Below are 24,237 nucleotides of genomic sequence, written 5' to 3' on the forward strand. Positions count from 1 at the left end.
GATTTCTGTGGACACTTATCACTTCCGCTGTTCAGAACAGCGAAACCCGCTGCTGCTGCTGCCCTCAGAAAGTTTCCGATTTATTCCAAAAAGATTAAATAAGTCATTCACAATTTGTTAGAGTGCGGCTTAAAATCGCATTTTACAGGAAATGATGGTCAGCTTTATTAGTTTAGCTTTAGCCACTGTACTTTCTAAAATCAAGCTGGTTGCTTTACAAATAAATAAATGAAATTAAGGATTAAAAAATCACGTGACGTTTAAAATACTATTCATTTCAACGTACAAGTAATAAGTAATTTGACCAAATAATTTGCTTACCTCTGTGTGTGTTGCTTTAATTTAATTTACTTTACTTTACTTTAATTTAATATATAAATAAATAAATAAATATACAATTACAATACATTTTAATTGACAGAGGAAAGAGGAAAAGCAATCGTATTAATGAAGATAATGGAGATAATAAGACTTAAAATATAATAAAGGGAACCAGGACTTTTTTTTTTTTTTCATTTTTCTTACAAGTAAAGATCAAAGACATCATCTTATCTTAATGTTACATAAATTCCACAGGGCTGCGCTGCAATACTCATTTCTGGGTCCAATCTGACATGTGGTCTTTAATCCGAGAATTTTACAGACCACAAGCGATGAGCTACTAACATGGTGCTTTATTGACATTAGGTTTGATTCAGTTTCATTCATTGAGCGAATCTGTTGTTTGTTGGATTTTTTTTTTTTATTCACAAGATTTCAGCAGACATGTGAAGTCCTGGCTTTTTAGTTTTTCGCAGTTTTACCAAAATGACACACATCTGATAAAAAAAAAATACAGTGAACAGTCCTGGAAGGGTCCTAAAGGCTTTATAGTAATAATTTTGATTGACTACTTTCCATCATATATAAACTTCTAAAAAAGAAAACAAACATTTCTCTGGTGGGTTTGGTCTCTGGTCCAGTTGAGCTGCAGCTGCCTGCCTCACCTGCCTCTGTTGCAGGAACATTGGGGCAGGGATTATAATCGGAGGATTACGCGCTACCGTTATCCTCCATAGAGGCTCAGGTAATCCAATCACTGGTAACCTTCCAGCACAGCTCTGACAACTCATTTCCTCTCGAATCGCCGCGGAGTGAGGGCAGAAAATCGGCGCTATGAGGCCTCAGAGAAGAGCCAGGTGACAGAATGCCGTTCATTATAAGGGGAAGACCCCTGAGGGGTAAGTCCGAAGGCCTGGAACAAGAGTTGCTCTTTAGGGGTTTAACCGATAGGATGGATAAAATACGGGGGCGAGCTGTTTATCCTCCTGCCCAGAAATGATCCTGACAGGTGAAGTCAGTAGAGAGACTGTCACTTTCTTCTCCTCATTATGGCTTCTTTTGTATTATAACGAGTCACAGACCGTGATATGACTGCATTTAAATTTATTTAGCAGATTCAGGACATGTTGTTGGCCTGCATACAGCCAGATGCTGTGTTAGTCGTTTTGAAAATGATTTTGGAATGTAATAATATGTTAAATCGCCATAAATATGTCTTGTACTGTACCAGACTGTGACAATATACCGATATTACATAGTTAATTGTTTTACTTTTTTATTTTTATTTTATTTCATAAAAGGACTGCTACTGACTGCTGCATCGTGTTGTTTTGCAGTTATAGATACATAATTCAAACATTCATTGCTTGAGACAATTCCTGCCAATTTTTGCAGATGCTTCATGACTGGCTACTTTTGTTTCATTTTTTGTGAAAGAAGTAAAGCAGAAGGACTTTATTTTAAAGGGGGAAAAAAAAACAAACAAATTTTATGTGACTGAAAAAGCTGTACACATCAAATTTATTATTTAATTAAGGTAACTTTTTAAAAATTTTCTTTCTTTTTTAATATCACAATAAAATATTGTATCATGGACTGGTATTATCGTAGCTTTTGGTATCATAACATTCCTGATTATTAATCTTATAAATGTAAGACATACAGACATATAAGGCTACATTTTGAAAGACAAAGCTTTGGGAGATGAGGCTTTAAAACTGTGGGTGTTTCTCTGTTTGTTTGTTTGTGTCACATGCTTAATATACACTTACATTGTTAATGAAATTTAAGCAACGAGATCCAATTAGCAACAGACCAACCTCTCATTTGCTTTACTGGCTGTTTGTTATTGTCATCTCCTCAGTTTTATAAAGATGGATTTCATGTCTCCATTCACATGACATCCGATTTATTCCTGACTTAAAATGCAAAACCAATTAAATGAAGTGAACCTGAAAACATTCGAGTTCAATAAACTTAAAATGTTAAGTTGAATCAAGTGTACATGAATATGAATTTGATACTACATTCCTGTGACACAGCCAGCTGAGTGCTTATTGCTTTTGTGTTTCTCATCAAACAGGCAGATGGAGGGACTTTTTGCAGACATGAATTGGTGTTTACAGTAGCCAATACCACTGTGTTACACCCAGCATACAGTTAAAACTATCTATGTAATGCTAAGAGGGAGAGTGGTCAATTAGCTGACTCTTCCTGGTCTGAGAGCTCCCAGCAAACACAACCAGACCTGGACCAAAACAGCCTCCAAGACCAAGGGAGGACAAGTTTACTGCGAAAGTGCAAGATGTTTTTCCAGCTGGGCTTGGCTCCTGGCACCATGTGGCTTAGCAGTTAGTTCGCAACAAGTAAAACTGTCTTTCCAAACGTAAACTCTGTAAATGACCTGTACTGGTACCCAGTATTGTACCGCCAGTTGGTCAGATGTTGTGTTGGTCCTGGTGACAAGTTGTGTTCACTGGTAGGCTGCTGAGCCCGGTTCTGTTGCCACCTAATGGCAGCTGATGATTAACTATGTTAGCCACAAGTAAGCTAAGCTGAGCAGCTGGAGGACATCATGGAAAACCAGAAAATATTTTCTCCCAAAACAGTGAATAAGATTATAAAATGGTGCTTTTGTGCATTAAGCAAAAAAAAAAAAAAAAAAAAAAAAAAAAAAAAAGAGAGAGAGAAAGCATTTCATTGGACACAAATTTAGTATTCATCAACTGCTTTTAATAGTTTTCTAAGAAAAGATAAAATCATTAAAAATAAAATTAAAATACCTGAAAATACAAGCTTTTCTCATTGTTGGGCCACTTACTGACACACAGGCGATAAATATCACAATACATATGATAAAACACTTAAACATCAGGCAGAACAGCTCGTATCGAGTTCCAAAAGGATCTAAAAAAAAACAAAAAAAAAACTATAAATTTTACATTTCCATGAGTTAAATTGAAGAGATTAGGTGATTCCATTAAATTCCTATATGATGTTTTACAGTGTGGGCAGCAACAGGTGCGCACCAGTTTGGTTCCAGTATACTGTAGGCTGGGTTTGCTCTAACTTGTATGTGATAAAGAATAATTGACAGGCAGCAGCACTAGATTGACTGCTGCTGTCTGTCTGTCAGCGCGTCCTCTCGGATCCGCCGTGAATGTGCAGCCAGGCACCCGGATGTCGCGAAAATGTTTGGCGCTCCTCTCCTCTCAGGGTTCGCGCTGGAAAAAAAAACATTTTATAATTCAGGTTGACGGCTCGGCTCAGGCTCCCGCGTCGACACCGTCTCGGATGGTTTCTCCAACGATGAGTTGGATTTAAAACGGATCTTTTCGATGTGGATTCGAGGATGCAAGAAGCAGATGAACAGTCTGAAGGTAAAAAAGCGCAGGAGGAGAGTTGGAGCGCTGCGAGAGAAGAGACAGAGAGAGGGGGCGAGAGCGCTCCTGTGGCTTATTCTCTGCATGTTTCTGTTTTTTATTCTGTCTGATTATATGCTCCGAGTCGTGTCTGCTGCTTCTAGGATTGTGTCCAACTTATTTCAGTCCACAGATTGAGTATTAACATTGTAAGCGCTGCTTCTTGGCTGCGTGATTGTCATGACAGCAGTCACCATCAAATCCACTGGGAAACGAGTTGTTCTCCGAAAAATGGTCGAGTGTTTTTGCTGTAATATTGTGGTCAAGTGGTCCCATGTGACAGCTTGTGAAGGATGCGCTGGATTTGTGCGCCATCCTCAGTTAACTGCTAAATCAACTTTTTGAGAAAATCCCGTTAGTTTTTTCTTTACAGTTAGCAGGAGTGGTCCAGAAAACGCTATACTGGTTTACAAAGCATCCACAGGTCAAAGTTAAGTCCAGAACAGCAGCTGAGAGTCAACAGTTGTTATCAAGCAACCTGACAGATGTGACAGATGTGTTGAGTCCAGCAGAATCGTTGATATAATTCCTGTTACATCCTCAGAAATGACAAGTCAGCTTGTGATCCTGATTAAATGACAGGCTGCACTTGTTATTCTGCACCTGTAGTGATGTTGTGAGTTGAGGTGAAGTCCTGCAGAATTAATATCCTCCTCATTCAGAGGCTGTCAATTTGTGTTGAAATATCTTTTCTGAGTATCTCACCTTAAATTCAAGCGAAGCTAGTATTATTTTTGATAGCCTACATTAACAAAACCCTGACCTCAACTGTATACAGAAAAAAATGAATAAATAACTTGAACTGACAGATTATAAAGATTAAAGATCAAGAATCTGACAAGCAATTTGGTGCCAACTTTTTCTGCACTGTCCATCTATTCATCAGTTGTTCATTCATCTTTTTCTGTGTGTCTTCCTCATTCAGTCTGAGGAGTTATGATGCTTTTATTTCTGATGAATGATCAGATGTTTTTGGTTTATTGTCTCGGTGTGATTTGTATTTCAGTTGTATTACACATGAAATGTTGGTGCTTAGCTGTGTGACAGTCAGTCCCTGATGTGATTCTGCTGCTGTAGAGTTGCAGTGAACCAAAGTGACTGTTTCAAGGGCACTGTCTTTTTCACTCGTGGTTTGCATTGATTTTAATGACTCTCTCTGTCTCTCTCATTCATGCAACCTGTCCTGCTCTCTCTCTCTTCCACAGTCCCTTCAAACCAATCCTTTTCTTTCTCCTCCTCTTCCTCCTTCTTCTTCTCACTCTTCTGCCCAGCTTATTTCTATATCAAGTTCAGCTTTTATCTTCCCTTGTCCTGGTGGGCAGTTACATACAGTTGTAGCTAGCATATAAGTTGTACAAGGCAGAAGTTAAATGTGAAATTATGCTGCTCTTATCTGCATAAATTACAAAATGACTATCTCCATCTCTTTATAATTTTCCCATCTGTCCCAAATTAAATTCTGGCACCTCTCTGCTCCAACAAATTGAAAACTTGTCATTTTAAATTGAATTATAGATCATCCCTTAACTCACAGTAAGTGAAGATTTTGTATTGAGAAATTCTGACTCACCAATGTTTGGTCTTTTTTTTGCCTCTCTTTCCCTTTTGTTGTAAAAAAAACCAACCAAACAACAACAACAAAAAACACAATCTGTAGTTATACATGAATGTTTGTGCTTGTGTATTATTTCCTAATATTATTACTTGTTGTGTGATTTATAGATATTGAGGTTTACGTTTTACAGTTACTTGTGTGTGCCAAAAATCAAACATCACATACAACTGTTTCCCTTCCCATATTTTTCTCATATAAGCTTAACATTTTTTTCTTTAAAAAAACAAATGGAGTAGGCTAATACACACTGATCCTTACCAAAAGTACTATAATAATTCATTATCACAGAGCTTGAGAGATCACAGATTTGTGGCCTACTAGGTAGTCTACTTTATAGTATTTTTGAGTGAGGACATAAAAAGTAGCTTTTTTAAAAGTAGTTTTATATACAGATTTTTATATAAATTGTGATTTTAGTCAACATGTGCAAGTCTAAGTGTGACAACCTCAGAGCAGGCACAGCCTTGGGGACCCCCTGTGACTTTTGCTGCCCCCCTTATGGAGGCCCATCCCTCAGGCTGGGAACCAATGGAGGTTGATAAATCAATATGGCTAATATCATTGGACGATATTAGATTATTGCACATATATTGGTATCAATTTATATATTTTATAGAAATGCTTAAGATATATTTCAGGTCATGTATTAACAGCATCTCCATTATAGCAATTATTATGATATATATATTTTTTTTACTTTTCTGGAGAGCATTTTGTCTTCCTTGTTTCAAAAGCCCTTTTATAAATAGTGTATAAACATACTATTATGGGCCTATTCTAAAACAATTACAGCTGCATATGACATTCAATCTGTGGTAAATAACAGATTTTTCTGTTGTCAATTTTAAAGCTGCTCTATGTTGAAATTGAAAATGCTTAATTTTGGTGCCCCCTGGTGGTTTCATCAAAACAACAGCGGAAGACATCAGTAACTCAGGCAATCAGAACAATGCAATATGAAGCTAGCTGTTATTCTAAAATGCACTGATATAAGATCAGCTGTTGCATGGACAACATAATTATTGCAGATGATGTTTAAACTCACACTCATAGCCTTAAAATTCATGCTGTCCTGAAGTGCCAGTGAGAATTTTGTTGCATTCACATGCTCATTCTTCCAACTTTGGTGTGTTCACCAACTTTTAAACCACTATAAAAGGTAGGGCGGAGTTGTTCTACTTGTTGTAGTAATGGGTTGGCTAAGACTAACATCCCAGTAAAGATTCAAGGATACTGAAACAATATGAAGCTCTTTATTACAGCGTTATTTTGTGCCAGACTTGTTGCTGCACCAGTACATTCCCAGTAAAATATTGCTTTACATGACTTGTTATTAACTTGTTATCAAGTAACTTTTCCAACTAATCCAGGTCACCCTGCGTGGACAGCAGCTAAAGGTTATATGCGTGAACTAACAGTCATCAACCAAACATTTACTTTCCTCGGCCATGTTTCTGTGTATACCATGTAACAGATAACAGACAACAACTTGGCAAGACATGTTCCAAAATTTTCACTCAGTTACCAAGTTGTTCTGATTTTAGGGGGCATTCCTATGAATTTTCACAGTTGGGAAGTGATATTTCCTATTATTCTGACTAGGGATGCACGTGATTAGTCGACTATACTATTAAACGTCCCCGCCCACGCTAGTCGGCACCAGAAATACTAGTCGTTTAAAATATTTATCAATATTTCATTCATGCATGATGCCAGTTATGTGTTGCCTCTAAGATTTTATGTAGCCGCACGCCACTAGTCAGGGCTGTGGCTCTGTCAGACGGCAGCCCCTCTTGCCCAGCGCGTATGCCCCGATCGCCCTGGCAACCCTGGATGTTTATATCAGCAAAGTCGGACAGATGAATGTAGACTGTGACAGAATAAGCTGATATATATTCACTCGACTGGAGAAACGTACCCACATTAAGCACATACACTGACATAAACCTGCAAGCAGAGCTGCTGCTGCTGCTAGCACTGCTAACGTTAGCCACACTGTGTCTCAGGCTGGTAGCTAAAGGTAGCTCTGGGTCATTTACCTGCAGACACTGTGACCCTCTGGTCTGAAAAGGTGAAGCATTTATTGAGTTGTTGTCATGTTTTGTACATTAATGTGTAAAGCTTGTATTGCACAGCGCAAAGTAGCGTGGTATTTCAGCGGCATTTAAAGTATGATTGTAGACTGTGATTAACGGCTTCAAATGGCTCTTAATACACAGTATTTTTTTCAGACAGTGTTTAACATTATAAATTAATAAAGTCTGCTGAATTTTAACTGCTTTCTGAATGTTTTCTTAGTGTTAGACTAGTCGACTAGTCTAAATTAATTTTTGCGTTTAATCGACAGGGAAATTAGTCACCAGGAACATCCCTAATTCCGACACTGCTAGAATGCAGGATTTTCCGTGAATTTTTGAGACTTCAACAGTGAATCTGTTCTGTGCACTTCTATCACGTACATGCATTGTTTTTTATGTACACAGGTTTCGAGACTAATTAAACACCACAGAGGAGCTCAGTTTTTTGCTCTTTATCAGTCTTTTTCTAATACTGATTTGGATGTCAATTATCAAGGCAACGGTAGAAACTTGAAAACATTTAGGTGAGCCCTACTCAGAGTGTTATAACCATTTTGTCTTTGTTTCTCACCCTCTCCCTTCAGGGGCACAGTATGCCAGCAACAGAAGGACCACTCCCTCTACTGACGCCTCGGCTTTCTGGTCAGAAAGCCACACCCACCTGCACCAGCTCCATCCACCAGAGCCCCTGCAGGCCCCGCCCAGTACCGGCAAACCTGTCGGCTCCTCTACTGGCCTCCTTGGGGCCCACAGTGGCATTCAGGGCTCTGGCGGCACTGGTACTGGTGTCAGCCCGGTCCTTGCCTGGCATGCCGCCATTAGCGCTGCTCGCCAAGCACAGGGCGATGGCGCAAAGCAAGACATGAGTTCACGGCCCTCAGTTTGCACCACTGGACAACCTCCTGTGGGCTCACTGGCGCAGAGGAAGAGGCAGCAATACGCCAAAAGCAAAAAGCAGGGAGGATCTACCAACAGCCGGCCACCCAGAGCTCTGTTCTGCCTCACCCTCAACAACCCGATCCGCAGGGCCTGCATCAGCCTGGTGGAGTGGAAGTATCCTTTAGTCCAGAGGCTCTGGTTCAATGGATGGATGGAATCTGAATGGATTATGTTTGTTTGTATGGAGATATTGTTTCATAAATTTGTGGATGGGTGGGAATGTATGTATAACTTTGAACAATGGACCATAACTTTATTATTGCAATATGCCTTTTTCACAACGGCAGCCATGATTTGACACTAAATACTAGGTAAACATAAGTGTTATCAATGATCCTACTTAAGATTCCATTCCATTCAGGTCAAGCTGAGTCAGGGTGCTGATATTGTGCATGCTGACTCACTGGAAAGGCTCTTTTACACTAAATGGAACAGGACCTTAATTAGTATCATTGTTTAACCCACTATTTTATATCAAGCTGACTCTTCCAGAGTTTCCTGTGAATATGACTAGACCGCTACCAAAACAGTAAAAATAGGAATAGGCTACACGCTTGTCAGATTTGGCTCCAGGCACTTCAGGGCTGAGACACGGCTAACTGAGCTAATGGCAGTTAGCAATTAGCTACTTTAGCAACAAATAAAGCTTTCTGTCAGGAAACTCTGTACACAACTGTATTCCCTGATGGTCATTCCACCAGGGAATACAGCTGGAGGACATCAGAGGTGGTTTAGTGACTAGGTCCTACACTTTGGCTGCTAACTGGACTACAATTGTTCAGACGTGTATTTGGAAAAAACGAGGTCCAGACTCACCAGTTTCTTATCACCATCACACTGCAATTATTCGTTGTTCTGTATTTAATAATCTGGCACTATAAACAACTTAAGGATAAACAAAACAGCCACGATGTTGACCGAGCACAGTCAAAAACTGATTGCCTCCTCCCCAAACACCTGCGACTGATGCTATTACCTTAAATCTCTTCTGGCATTAAGCCTGTCCTCTGCACCTCACTACTGTTTGGAGGAGTTATTACATATTAAACAGAAATCAAGCTCATTAAACAGAAATCAAACACATGGCTCCTATAGGTGGCGCTGGAGGACATCTGGAGGACATTAGAGGGGAAACCAGAAAATATGATCCACTTTTATCCAGATCAGTGAATAAAGTTAGAAAGTTTTGTTTTTGTATGTAGGCCCATTACCCAGAAACTCTCCAGCCCGCTCCAGTGAATGGATGTATTCTCCTTCCACTCTCTGGCTCTTTAGCTCTTTAGTTCCCGAGTGCTGTTTTTAATAGTTTTCCAGGAAAAGACTCAGAAAGTCTCAAACTCTGAAATACCATTAAAAATACCAAGAATATCTACTACACAACTTTTTAAAAATTTTTTTATCATTGTTGGGCCAGACACTGGTGTATAGGTGATATATAGTACAATATCATTTGCAACACCTGTGTTTACTGTACTAATTCATATTAATGTAGCTGCTGTGAAAAAGGCCTGTGGTAATGGCCTATAGGCTTCAAGTGCTGGGCTAAATTTATATATGGTAGCATTGTGCAAAATCTTAAATGTAGTGTTAGATGATTGGTTGGGTTCAACTGTGAATGACTGTTAGAACAAGGATGCTGTAATTTTTTTATTTTCAGCTGAATTTAAATTACTTTTTAAAATCTGCCTCATGGGCTTAAACCCACTTAAATCATTATTGATTGCATTTAATTGCATATTATATTACTTTGACATGTTAATTAATTTAATAACTCATTAGTTTCTCTCCAACTGCTTTTCTCTATGGGGAGAAAAATGTATGGAGCCCTGCTGTATGTGCAGGGATCCTCTAGCTTCCAGTCCCTGATACCATTTAGCTTATTTTTCAATGTCTCTCTTTGATCTAGCTATTTTCCTTAACAGTTTGTGTCTCTTTCCAGACCATTTGATATCTTTATACTGCTGTCTATTTTTGCCAACTGTGTGGCCTTAGCCATCTACATCCCCTTCCCCGGAGACGACTCCAACTCTACCAACCAAGAGCTGGTGAGTGAACCTGGAAACTACACAAACAAAGCTATGAGATGTCCCTGAAAAAGTGGGCTTTGTTGAAATATAGTATACATCCCTCATTACACCATACTGCTATGCGTATATATCCCTGTTGCTGTAAAAAGCACATGGCAGCAGGATGTGCAAAGGGAGAGATCAGCATGTTAGAGGGATTTCAAGGGCTTGGTTAGGGGTCAGATGTAACACATGTGCCAAAAATGTGTCTCTTCTGATACCAAACACTGTTAAAGAACATGCTGTGATCTTGTTTTTGGAATGGGCGTAATTGCACTTTCTAGCTTTTCATACTTGTAACATCTGTAGTCTGAGTATCAAAGCTGAGGTAGGTACTTTATTTTTGGTGTCACTGGGAAAAAGTTCATAATAACCTTTAAGGCTAATGTAATTCAACTGGTCTGAGAGAAAACTAGATGTCTGCTCCTCCTCTCGGTGCTGTTGTCAGGCTTCAGAAAATCTAGTTTGTGATGAGAGTCTTTAGCCAATCACAGGTCAGTAAGATAATTGATTATTGAGTGGAGAGTCTTTCTCCAGAATTGCTTACTGCACTTTTAAAGGCTGCTATCTTCAGTTTTAAATAGAAAAGACATACACGTGAAAAGCAGTAGAAATAGAGAAATCAGCAAAAACTGAACTAGAAAAGTACCTTTTCAGTTGACTTTTTAGTTTACTGGTGCAAAACCACATACACTCAGAAGCAGTGTTCCACTGTTCTACCCCCGTTTGTTAGTGACAAAGTATGTTATTTGCTATTAAAATGCCTTGAATTGTTTACTGTGAAGGCAATACTAAAGCAGATTTAATTGCTTCATGGCTTTGCATGTTTCTTTGCTCTGTGTGCGGTTCTGCAGATTTTGTCTTCTTAATGTGCAGCAGAGGTTAAAGGAGTTTTTCTCACACATGCGATGTGCTGCGAGCTTCTCGTGCCACTATTTGTCATCAGCCAGATTACACACAAAGGCCAGACACAACACCTTTGCATGAGTGTGATTGGCTTGACGTGGGGGTTGCGTCAGAGGGCTTTCCTGGCAATATTTGGATGGATGTGTCGGGTTTCATTGTTTTGTTGACACACACACAATTACTGGTGCACACACGCGTACAACACACACAAACACACACCCAGCGGGTCATCCCTTTCTGTGTATCACATCAGCTCCCCGCGGCGCGAGAGCAGCACTGAGGTGAAAAGACAGAGGCAGCGAGAGATGAAAACCGGTTTGTTTTGGTGCCTCCATAATTACAGAGTAACTTGACTGCATCAAACTATGAGCAAAGCATTACCATTCATACAATACAATGTATGACTCCACTGCAGATCTGATTATGTATTGATACTCAAATGATATTCTTGTTAAAAAAAATGTTCTGACTCTTCTGCATTTCTTAAAGCTTACTTAATCATTGTCCACCCCCACAGGTGTTTTTACATATCTTGCTTTGTCAGACAGGTCTTCAGGTGTGTATGGTTGTGTACAGATTGTGCTTGATTAACAGTTTTGTTGCACCTGTTTGGATGTGACATATATCATTCTTATAAATTCATGAAATCTGCTGGGCTCACTGGAGGCCTGATCAGCCCTAATCACAAAAAACAGAAACATTTTGCTCGTGGCCAACTAACTTCCTGTCTTATTTCATTCGCACAATGTTGGCGGAATGGGTAAAACCTCTTATTCTTCTGACTGGGACACATTCACACATTATTGTAACATTAACATACTGTATTTGTATATGTTCAACAAGTTCAAGTTCAGTTTTTTAAGTCATACAGTATGTAGGTTAACACAGAGTCAAGTACAGGTTTGTTCACACTTGTCCAACAGAGATAAAATAACATAAGAAATGACATACATAATACCAACACTATATAAATATATTATGAGGGTTAGTGCAACAGTAAGACTGACAAGTGTATACAGAGTATAGTCAATTATGTATCACAATATATTTGCATATATATGTTATGTGTATATGTTAAAATGAGGATTGTGTATAAAAGTAAAGTGACACATGTCTACAGTGTATTCTACATTGGATATAGCATTGGATGTAGCAGCACAACAAGTGATCAACAGGTGGAAGGAAAATGGCACATGATGAAAAAGTTCTTCTTTGTCGGACTGGTCATCCTTGGAAGTTGGGAAAGAAGGGAGGCACTTTTATACTGTGCTCAGGTTTTACCCTGGATCGGGCATAACGTAACATATTTCTTAATTGGATTTTATGTCAGTGTACCTGCTACTAGTGTGTTTATACTTACATAGTTCTTTTTCGTCAAGAAGGTGATAGCTTTCAGAATTTGACTGCCCCTTGACTGCTCGTAATTACAGTCTGACAAAAAAAATCTGTTAGCAACATGTCGCTTATTAGCATGATCATCCGTCTTTGTTATTGTAGTTTCCTATTGAAAATGAAACTGGACCAACCAGCTGAAACCAGTGGAAGAGTGAAATAACAGTATGAAGCAGCATGCATCTGTTAAATCAAACTGAACTAGACTGTTAATACCAGAACCAGAGTCCATCATGCTTAGCAGAAGTTATGGTGGAGGTTTAACCTCTAATTTCCACCAACCATCTTTTTCCCAAATTGTTAATAAAATGACTTCTCTCACTCTGTCTGACCTCAGGCACCTGCTGTTCAAACAAGATGAAAGCTAACAAGGATTTACAAGTTCACTGTATACCCAGGTGTAATTTCTAGATTTTTGAAAGAGATGGTTTTTCCGTGAAAAAACAAACAAACAAAAGCATCAGCCATTTCTGCAAATGAACAAAAAGAGCATATGTTTGTAAAGTGACAAAATTAAAGTTATTATAGAGCCACAGAATCAGCAGAGGAAGGAGATTGGGGCGGTTTGATGGGTCAGTAAAATGTGGGGAGGCCGCTATTTCTTTCCCATTTTCACCATTGGTTTTTCTTTTCATTTCATGTAATTTATTATTATACAGAAAAACCTAAAAGTAATATAATAAAATCAGTTGCAATTGAACGGGCCTGACGCAGTTCAAACTTGTTTACAGCTGGTTCCTGTTCTGCAGCACGTAATCACATAAAACAGACAAGAAGTCAACAAGAAACAAAAACAAAAACAGCAGGGACATTCAGAGAGGAGAGGACTTTTTGTCATTCTAGTTAGAACAGAACTAGACTGAACAAATAAAGTCTGAATAAATGACAGACGGACTTGTGAATTGGCCATGTGACTACAGTATATAAAAAGTGATGACAACCTAGAATTAAGATCAACAAGACAAAGTAGAAATAGGCCCGACTGTGTATGGTCAGTCTCTGTGAAAGCCTCCTGAGGACATGATTCAGGACTGTTGGTCCTGCTCTTGTCCGACATTGCTGCGGTCCAGGCAAAAATATCAACAAGGAAAGCTTTTCCTCTAAATTTGTGTGTTTTTTTGGTTCACTTCTCCGAAAAATCATTTCACCTCAGATTTTATTGCCAAAAGAGCAGTTTAGTTTTTTTGGTACTAGTTTAATCCTGTAAGTGTAGCAATGTCCTCAGAGGACTTTTTCATGCAGTGCAAACATTTCCTTTTTTTCTCTGAGGCTGGCGAGGGACCCTCTTAGCTGCGTAGGGGATTGTGTGTTTGTGTGTGTGTGTGTGTGTGTGTGTGTGTTATCACGTGTGTGTGGAGTGAGCTAGTGAGAGACGGACACAGAGACACGTAGCATGTTCCCTCAACAGATGGGGATTATTCACGCTGTCCAAGTCTACGCTCATCACTCACTGCACAATGTACGTTATATGTGTGCGTGAAAGAGAAAGTATGAATGTTTGTGCAGCTTTTTGTATCGCTGGTCTGTCAGAGAGGTTATAAGAGTCACATGTCATGCTGCTTTTAAAGATGAGATGTCTAATCATCTTTAATTTGTCATTAATTGATATTTTTTCTTTGCCAACAATTTGTTTTTATCAGTAGGAGTTATTAAAAATGTGTTGTTGCTTAGAATTTTAATACTGGTAACACTTCATTTGAAGAGCTGTACATAAGACTGACGTGACACCATCATAAACCTGTCATGACACCTGATACGAACATGTCTTTATAAATATTTATGATTTGTCATTTAGTGTGGACAGCTTTCACAGAGTTTTACCATGCATGGTCTGGCCAGTTATGTAATTTGTAATGCAAAGTTGACATTGTTTGAGATGTCTTTGTTATGGCAACATGGCATGAATCAAGTCAATAATGTCTTTGATATGACAGTGTGATGCCTTTGTCCCACTGTACTTGAGGTACAGGAACAGGTGTCATGACATGGTTTAGACATGTAATGTCAGTATTATGCACATCCATTCAAATAAAATGTGATTTAATGTCCAAAAGTTCACTCTGTGGCAGGTGCACATTTGATGCCAGTCACTGAGAGTGTGACAGAGTTCATTTTGGGCATGAGACTTTTACTTTAAAAAAAATGTTTTACTTTTTCAAAATGCTGTGGAACATTGTGCTAAAATTCTAAAAACTGCATCTCTAGTAGAGAAAATTTTACATCATTAAGTCTTTATTATATTATATTTCTATTATGGAAAAAGACAGACTTAACAGTTGGGACAGTTGTTTGCTTGGTAATTAAGTAGTCATTTGGTCTAATAGCCATTTTTAAGAAAAATGTCAAGTAGAACTCCACTGAAAACCACTATTTCAGTGTCCATATGGTTAAATGCACTACTTCGTTCTGTTGCTATGAAAGCAAATTTTGTGTACAACAACATTAAGTCAGTGGCCACTTTATTAGGTACACTTGGACAATCTAATGCAATCAGATCAGGGCTATGGGAACGCTGTGTGTTGTTATGTTTGCTTTGTCCAATAAATAAACAAAATGAATGCACAGAGAGTCAAGGAAGAAGACATTGTTCCATGTAATTTCGTTATTGAACAGAAAAATACAAGCATGTGCCTTCTGAATTCACAACGGACACTTTGCCTTGTGAAGTCAGGGTGAAAACCCACACTTCTTCAAATTTGACAGAATTGGTTAGTCTTTCCAACAATCCAACCAACCAAACAAACAACAACAACAAAAAAAACAACAACAGCTGATAGTTGTTACATTCATCTAGCTGCCCAACCTCAAATCCAATACAACAGTTCTGCCATAAATGTAATTATAGTGAGGTAGAGAGGTGTTTCTATTTTTTGTCCTTCCCATTTAGGCAAAATATTCTGCTGAATTTCATGCATGCAGTTGAATTAATACCTCTATCACAGTGTCAAAAAACCCCTGAACATTATAGGCATGATAAAAGTAGATTTTATGGCAGAAATGTTGTATGGATTGCCTTAGATTGTAAAGGTGTACCTAATAAAGTGGCCACTAAGTGTACAGTATATTCTGTAGAGCCCACTAAAGGCTCACCAATGCAAACTGATACACTTAAGAAGTGTTTTTTTAAAATTCATTCAAGTTCTTGGGAACACGGGTTGTCTCTCTCACCACAGTAGTATTTCCACAACTACTGCTCCATCCGCTTTTAGAGCGTGTAGGTGTTGTTTGATCGGCTCCTTCATAGCAAAGATGGGAAGGAGGAAGAGAAATAGACAGCTGGGGGACACAGCATACTGCAGCTAAAATAAGTCCTCACGTGATCGTGATCCATGAAAATGAGCAAAGTGGTTTTAATTATTTGTTTTCTGTTGTAAGATTATATCCATATGCACCACATATGAATGTAAAACCATTGCACTTAAATAATTCTCCAGATTATAAAGTCAGTTGTGGATTTTTCTGCTAAGCTCCTTAGATTTTATGCTATAGCTTTAAATCTCCAGACAATGGTGCTTGTTTATGTTTTAGCCCATTAAACATGAATTGCATGTACTTAGCATGATGTAGCTCTCAGATGGATTACCACACAAAAAAAATGTGAACAATGATAGTGTTTACTTGATTACCCTCATCGAGGCTTAGAATTTCAGGTTTCAGTTTCAGATTTTAAAGGTGTCAGCTGCATAAATGGTGGAAAAATTATCTAAAAAATGCGTGGGATGGTTTGGAAAAAAATCTGCAGTAAAATATATTTGACTTCTAGTTGATAAAACATTTCAAACTGCACCTCTCAAGCTGAGCAGCAGCCCTGCCTCTCTGCTTTAAATACAGTAAGAACTGTCATCCCATTCATACAAGCAGAACATATCATTTAGGTTTGCTGTTGAACTCATGAATGTTTTCAGTGAAGAAATGTCACCGCTCGTACTGTATTTGTGAGATCTGTGTAATCATGTGTAATCGTCTATTTGAGTTTGTGATTTTTTTTTTTTTTATGTAAGAGAATATGTGTGAGTGTGCAGGAGGAAACGTGCGTGTGTACGAGTTGTGTGTGCGTGTGCGTGTGTGTGTGACAGAGAGGAGGTTGAGGGATTAAGCGGGACAGTGGATTAGTCGTCAGTAAATGAGAAGAGGTTGCAGAGAGAGAGAGAGAGAGATGGATGGATGGGAGGATTGGTGGATGGGTGGAGAGATGTAGGGCGGGAGCTTACAAGTGTGAGGGTCTGCTGACGGAGAGGACATTTTAATGAGCGCTGTCATGTGACTGACTTCATATCTATCTATCTATCTATCTGTCTCTGTCTGTCTGTCTGTCCGTCTGTCCCTCCGTCTGTCCGTCCATTTATCTATCTATCTATTTATCTATCTAAATCTGGAGGAAATCATGTGATGGGTGTGTGAGTGTGTGAGTGACAACAGGGTTGGAGCTTGCCTGCCACTAATCTCACACACTACTGGACCCATTAGAGTAAAACTTTGTGTGCTAACCCTAACCCATTTATGACTGTATGCTGACATACTTTTGTGGTTGTGGTAATTTTTTGAAAAAAAAAGAAAAAAAATTATATTGACTGCTGATTCCTCATTCCTCTTAACCGGACAGTTTTTGTTGCTATTAGAATTTCTCAAAGGCAGTTGTCGTTAGGGGTCAGAGTTACTGTGTTCAGACAGAAACAGTTGGTAAAATCATGGTTTGTAGTTTTGGAACCTACTTATAAAATAATACATGGGAATTGTGCAGGTGTATGATAAATATTAACATTTCACCCAATAAAAATAACCGTTTATTATCAATTTCCCCTCATGAAAATAAAATGAAAATATTCTAATTTCATTGTAAATGTATTTGTACACTGTGTGGGTCTCATAGATTTGTAGCAGCAGACTGTGTGTCCAGGGTTATTGTCTCCTGTGGACGTTCTGTTTCTGATCTCTTTGGCATCGAACCCGTTTCTATTCAGTCTCAAGTGGTTTTGGTATCGAGTATCATGATACTACAGTTTGTTTGCTTTTTTTATCGTTTTGGCTCATTTTTCTTAGTTTTCTCTAAACTGTAAGTACAATTGTGCAAAAGTGCAAAAAACTGTTTCATGGGACACCACAGCTCTATTGCATATCTGCAAAAGGTCTTAACATGTTTCAAAATATTGTGTTATTGTGTCAGTAAACTGGTCAGTACCACAATTATAAAAAAAGAAAATTGTTTTTGTGTTTTTGTGTGAGCCAAACTCTTCAAAATGTTTAGATGTTTTTTCACCATTACAGTCAACCCTGGAAATGTTTCTTTATAGAACTCTCTATTGTGTTCTTCTTTTTTGTTGACACTGACAGCTGAATATACTATTCAAGAATGTCAGCTTTATTCAGCTGAATGCTGTTATGTATCACAGTGAGATTTTTAGATTTAGATTTCAACATTAGGTAAAAGTTCACTGGGAAAAACAATAAACACTACAGTAGAACACAAAAAAAGGATATGCACAATTGTAGAATTGAGAAGTTTGGACTTCTTGTCCCGTTTAGTTCCTCATTAAGATTACTACAAGTTTTTTAACTGGTTATAATTTTAAGACTGATGCTTCTATATGACCTACATAAGCGAATAAGATGATCAGTGAGAAGATTGGCTATTTCTTTAAAGTATACTCAACATACAACATACAATACCATTACACTATTCTGTACATCCTGAAAACAATGGATACTATACTGTACAAAACACACTGTACAACAACAACATAAAAGCTTTGCATACATCAAGATAAGAAAATATACACTATTCTGCGCAAATAATATTCAAAATGTGGAGTTATGATGGCATTGCAGCAGGTGCTTCGTTATCTGTTACCCAGTGGAGATCTGCACAAATGCAAATAAATTAATATATTTTGAATAAAATAAAAAAAAATAATCTATATGCCTTAATCTTGCTTTATTCCCCATCATCATTTTGTTTCCATGTAGTTTAGCTGAGCCAGTATTAGTATGTCGACAACCACATGCAACAAAGGAAAGAAATATAAAGTATAAAACTTTTTTGTCTAGACTCTCAGGCACTGACTGTAACTGAAATGTGTTCAAACAAACAGAAAACAAAGTCATGACATAATGTGATGCATTTTGTTACTCTGCACGGGTTTCTGATGTTGCTGTCAGCTTGCGTTGATATCGCACATGAATTACATGCTAGCATAGAAATCAGAAGTCACCCCAGATGTAACATGCAAGCAGCAATTAGAAATAGATCCTGAAGGCCTGCAGTGTGAATCTTGTCTTGTTTGTGACCTTTTCTTTTGTTTGTTGCTCACACTCTCGTATCCTTCATCCCTCCATTACTCTCAGATTATGAACTCTGTCTTTCTGTCTACTTAACTGCCTCACTCTCTTCCTACGCTTTCCATTCTTGTTTTCCTCTCTGCTTTCTCTCCTCTGTCAGCTCCTCTTTTCTCAATTGAACACACCCCACCACCTTTTCTGTCCTCTCTCCCCTCCTCCTCCTCTTCACGTGCACAGTGGAGAATGATTAATATCCTATTAAGCCGGTTAATGTTTTAGCAGACTTATGACGGCCTCTTTGACTGCCTGCTGACTAACACACTGCTGATCGCCTCATAATCCTATATGAATTGACTATATGAGTGTAGGAGTATGTGTGCAGTGTGTGTGTGTGTGTGTGTCTATGTCTATGAATGAATGAATGGCTTAAAGGCATGTATGTACCTTAAAGTGGACAAGTTCTGTCAGGTCAGTGAAAACTGCAGCTGCACACTCGGTTCTCATTTCTCATAGGCTTCCACAGTCTTGTGATATGGGAATTTCAGGGATGTTTTTGGCATAAATATTATACAAAAGTACTGTAAACATTTTGAAGTGGTACAGCCACCCATACTTTGTATGTATATAATGTTATTATTGATACACTTATCAAGGGATCGATACCAAATGAGCAGCTTATGAGAATCAGTGTATCGATCCTGCAGAATCATCCCCTCACCCCCAACAACTAGAGGTAAACTTTTTCTCAAACACTACTGTGTGTATTTCTCTTTTTAACTATGAATGTGCAGCTTTTTTGAAGGAGTGTGACATCTTGTAGAACTTGATAGAAATGGTGCTGAAACAATGACAGTGAGTAGTTTTTCTGTTTAAAAGGTATGATATGTATCATGATACCTGGGTTATGATTCAGTATATTGTCATGTATCACAATACTTTAAGCAAGGTGATATGTTGATATTTTCTAAAATCTACTGTTATGAAAACTGCAATAGCATAAAGAAGATGCCATAATATATATAAAATATGTGTTAAAAAAGTTGCAAAAGAATCATTACAGTATAAAGTAAAACATAATGTTGCACTACTCACACCCTATTTCACATTAATGAATCATGTCTTTCAACCTACAACTGAACAAGTTATCAAAATGATTCAACAAATGTATGTTCTGTGACATGTTATTTTAAACTACAAATAAATGCTGATATCCTGATTGATGCTCACTGGGTGATAATATATACTGTAAGCTTAAAAACAACTTGAAATCAAATTTTTGTTCTGTTCTGTCTTACTGATCAGTGGTATAATTTTCTGCTCCTATAATAATTACTTCAACTGTGAAAAAAATTACAGAAAGCAAAACCCACAAAAATCTAAATATAATTTCCCATCTTCACTATGAAGAATTTATTCTGTAAACAAAATGTTACTCTTTGTGTAGGTTTGGCTGATTGCAAAGAGACTGATCACACTTTCACATCAAATTCATGTTTCAAAGCTGGATATATTGGGTATCTGTGGAGACTATGGGATAGGGCTGGTCGATATGGTTTATCATATCTCAATATTTTCAGCTGTGATATATGATAACATATCTTGATATACACATTTTCTCCAAAATAACATACTATCATTCTCAATTAGTGCAAACTGTAGGGCAGGATCAAATGGACGAAATCAAATGTCACAATATTTCTGACAAAAATCAATATTGCAACATATATTATATCTTTTGGTGCTTTAGAATAACAGAAGAACAGTGATATTTTTGGTAAATAATCATCAGAAATGAGCATATAATGAGGTAGGTAAAGACAAATGATAGAACAGGCAGAACAGTCTGATAAATTAACATCACTTTACTGTAATGCAGCCTTTAAAAAAGGAAAAGACATCATTTATGTCATATCACAATTTAACAATATCCAAAATCTAACATGTTATCTAGTCTCATATTATCATATTGATATTATATCAATATATTGCCGAGCCTGTCTTTGGAATCTCTGCTAGAATTTGAAATAAAATTGTGTGAGTTTGAACAGAATCTGGCCCCAGTCTGTCTGTTGCTTGCTGAATAGTTTTTAAGCTCGAGAGGTAATCCTGACGAGGCCCAAGTCACTACACAGCTCCTTCATTATGCATTTCAGATCAGTGTTTTTAGACTGAACAGCCTACACGTTCACATATGCTACCGTTATCTGTTAGAAGAGTGAGTGCTCTAACTGTGTGCTGTCAGTGAAGCTGCATTGAGTTCAGCCATACTACAGGAGCAACAGCAGCATCAGTTAGTGGCAGATTAGTATATAAGCTGAATTATATACAAGGTCACGTTGGTAAGAGCGAATCTGATCAGTGCAGAGTGTGTGTTGGCATTTTAGGACCACTGGGCGTGTCATCGCTTAAACATTTATGATGCAGCTGAAAAACAAAAATGACCTACTGTTTAATTGAAGTGGGAGGTATCAGATAAAAAGACAACATTAATATTCTGATTATCTCTGTATAATTGTGGTGCATTGTGAACTAAAGTATATAAAACCACATACTTTAAAATAAAATGTGTTTTTTAAGAACATAATCCTGTTATTCTCAAAAGATATGTTCTGAGGTATTTTAGATCTCACACTGTGAGTTGTTTTTTTTTTTTTGAATCACAATGAATAATGTGATCACTTTGCTTATATGGGAGGAAGATGTTGACTCACTGCCTAGCTCTGTCTGAGCACCTGCTGTATATAGAAACCTGGCATGAAGTGAAGGGAGAAGGTGTGATAGTCAGTAGAGAAAATGTACTCAAAGTGCAATAATGCATGGGCAGTTTGATGATATTTTATAGTCTGTGATAATTAGGAACAATGAAAAGCAGTGGATATACGATGAGAAGAGGATCATAAGATCTTCCAGTGTGCTGGCCCAGTTAATCTAACTGGTTATGTTCAGTTTTAGAGTCCATTTTAACTGCATGTGGGTGAGTCTTCTCATGTACAGCATGAGTCAGAGATCAAAGGGTAGATAATCTTTTAGCTAATGCAGGGTTGGATATCGGAGCTGAAAGCATGGTAACAAGCCACATAATTTTCTGATTAAAACCATAGGCAGACCCTGCAGCAGGGGTGTTTCACTGAGCCTGAGCTTAGTCATGACATGGAGTCAAAGCACACAGCAGAAAACATCCAGATTTGACCTTAATGTCATTCACTGATGATGTAAAACTGATTCCCGTGAAATGAAATTTACATGGTAATTCTTCCAGGTTTAGCACAATTTCAGCTCCAGTTTTTAGATTTCTGAATGGTCGGGGGTCTCCGACAGTTTTTTATCGTCCGTTAACAGATGAGTCAAGGCCAGTGATGATGTATTGGTCCTGGATGGTTTTTAAGTAGAGCACCTTGTGTTTGTCATCAGTTTCAGGCAAAAGTCCTGCCTAGATTTTGCCTTGATGGGATTCATTTCACCAGAGAAGGTCTGGAAATGTACTTTTTGATTAACTTAGTGAAATGTTAAGAAGAAAGCCATCAGGACCTTCGTATTAAAATTGTTTCTAAGCCCAGCACTTAACATGCCACGGCCAACTGTGTTTCATATGTGTGATAGCTATTTTGAATAGGAGTTTTTTTTTTTTTCCAGACTTGTAGCTTACATTTATGGTGTTAGCATCTTGGAAACAATAATCCATCAAAACAAATGTATCAAAGGAATAGTGAAGTGGAGTTATAAGGTTAATTACGTGTTGTCAGTGTATTATCAGCAGCAGAGTTCTCCTTCTTATTTAACTTATGGCCGACTTCTGATTGGTCAAAAATTGTGCTGAGGACCACCTTTCCAAAATAAAAGAGGGAAAAAAAATATAACAAGGACAAGAAATAAACTGTTTTCACCACATCCAGCATGCTGTGCTTTGGGCTCAGCATTGCTGCCCCCCATCACGAATCCGAATTTAGTGTATTCATCAAATATGGCCATGTTTCATCACCTCAGTGTTACATTTCATTGATTTTTTGTTTCAAAAACTGATCCATTTTCTGTCACTGCACCTTAGAGAAACGTTAGCTATGTAATGTTAGCATAACTTGTTTGTCTCTAACAGATCATGTGTCATGTTTGGCGTGATGACATTTAAATGTAACTGGTCATTGTAACATTGTAAAAAAAAAAAAACTAGCTTTGTAAATTACAAAATAAAAATAAATAAATAGAAAATGGCTTACACCCCCAGTTTGGAGAAGCAGCAGGAGTCCCAGTGTTGTCAGCAATTTACTGCTGTGTACAAGATCAGCATCAAAACGTATTTTAGCTACCTAAAAAAAAACCCACCTAAAAACATCATTATCAATCAAGTGTACAGTGTATTTAAAACATTTTCACAGTTTCACCTTGCTGTCAGACAGACTTTTCTGGTGGGAAATCACTGTTACGTAAGCCAAATCTCACTCTCACCAAAGCCACCAGACTCCTTTTACAAAAACAGTCATTTTACTTTGCAGAGAAAACACAAACTAACTGATCGAGGCAGCGGTAGACCAGCAACTCTTGTGTTCTGTGAGGTAAAATGAGTGTTTGGGTCAAAGGAGTTTGTTTGGTTTGGAAAGAATAGTGTTTGACTTTTATAACACCATTTTCTCATTGGAAATGAGGCATTGGAAAAATTAAAGAAGTGAAAATATTCTAAATATAACACTAAATACTAACACTTAAAGGGACATTGATTTTTTAAGGTGGCTAAAATATGTTTTGCTGCTGACCACGTCCATAGTATATTGTGAGGGCGTGTCGACTGCCATCTACTGCAGGTGATACACTGACTATTGATAAGTACCTCATACAAACCCACTTCCAAAAACCTGAACTATCTGTTTAAGAGAGCAGGGCTCATGTCACTGGTATAATGTTATGTCACATAGTATAAAGTTATTCTTTTGTCTGCACATTTCTCTTCGCTGTGATTCAGAAAGATGTTTGAGTTGGTTGTGTAACAGCAATCATAAGACTTGAATGCTGTAAGGTGGGCAGGTTAATACAAAACAGCAGAACATGAGTGGGCTCATTCAGCTGTGTGTGTGTGTGTGTGTGTCTGTGTGTGTGTTTTTTATGTCAGAAAAATCAAGTATGATTGTGACCTCACTGCATGAAAGCATGAGGACTGCCCAAACCATCCTGTGTTTGTGGGTTTTCATACGTGTTGTTGTGCATCTCTATACACCTGCCTGTTTATCTAT

At 37.9% G+C, this 24,237-nt stretch overlaps 1 protein-coding gene across 1 annotated transcript in view; it reads left to right on the forward strand.

The window, feature by feature from the left end:
• The first annotated feature begins 5,780 nt into the window (after positions 1-5,780).
• Positions 5,781-24,237, forward strand: part of cacna1db (calcium channel, voltage-dependent, L type, alpha 1D subunit, b) — a 123,450-nt gene continuing 104,993 nt past the window's right edge. The window contains exons 1-3 of the mRNA XM_084719873.1: positions 5,781-5,892; positions 8,021-8,489; positions 10,315-10,420. Of these exons, the coding sequence (XP_084575999.1) occupies positions 5,781-5,892; positions 8,021-8,489; positions 10,315-10,420 (687 nt within the window). The remainder of the gene's footprint in view (positions 5,893-8,020; positions 8,490-10,314; positions 10,421-24,237) is intronic.

This window comes from Lutjanus erythropterus, chromosome 6, assembly GCF_056507025.1.
Source record: "Lutjanus erythropterus isolate fLutEry1 chromosome 6, fLutEry1.hap2, whole genome shotgun sequence".
In the NCBI taxonomy this organism is placed as follows: Eukaryota; Metazoa; Chordata; class Actinopteri; order Lutjaniformes; family Lutjanidae; genus Lutjanus; species Lutjanus erythropterus.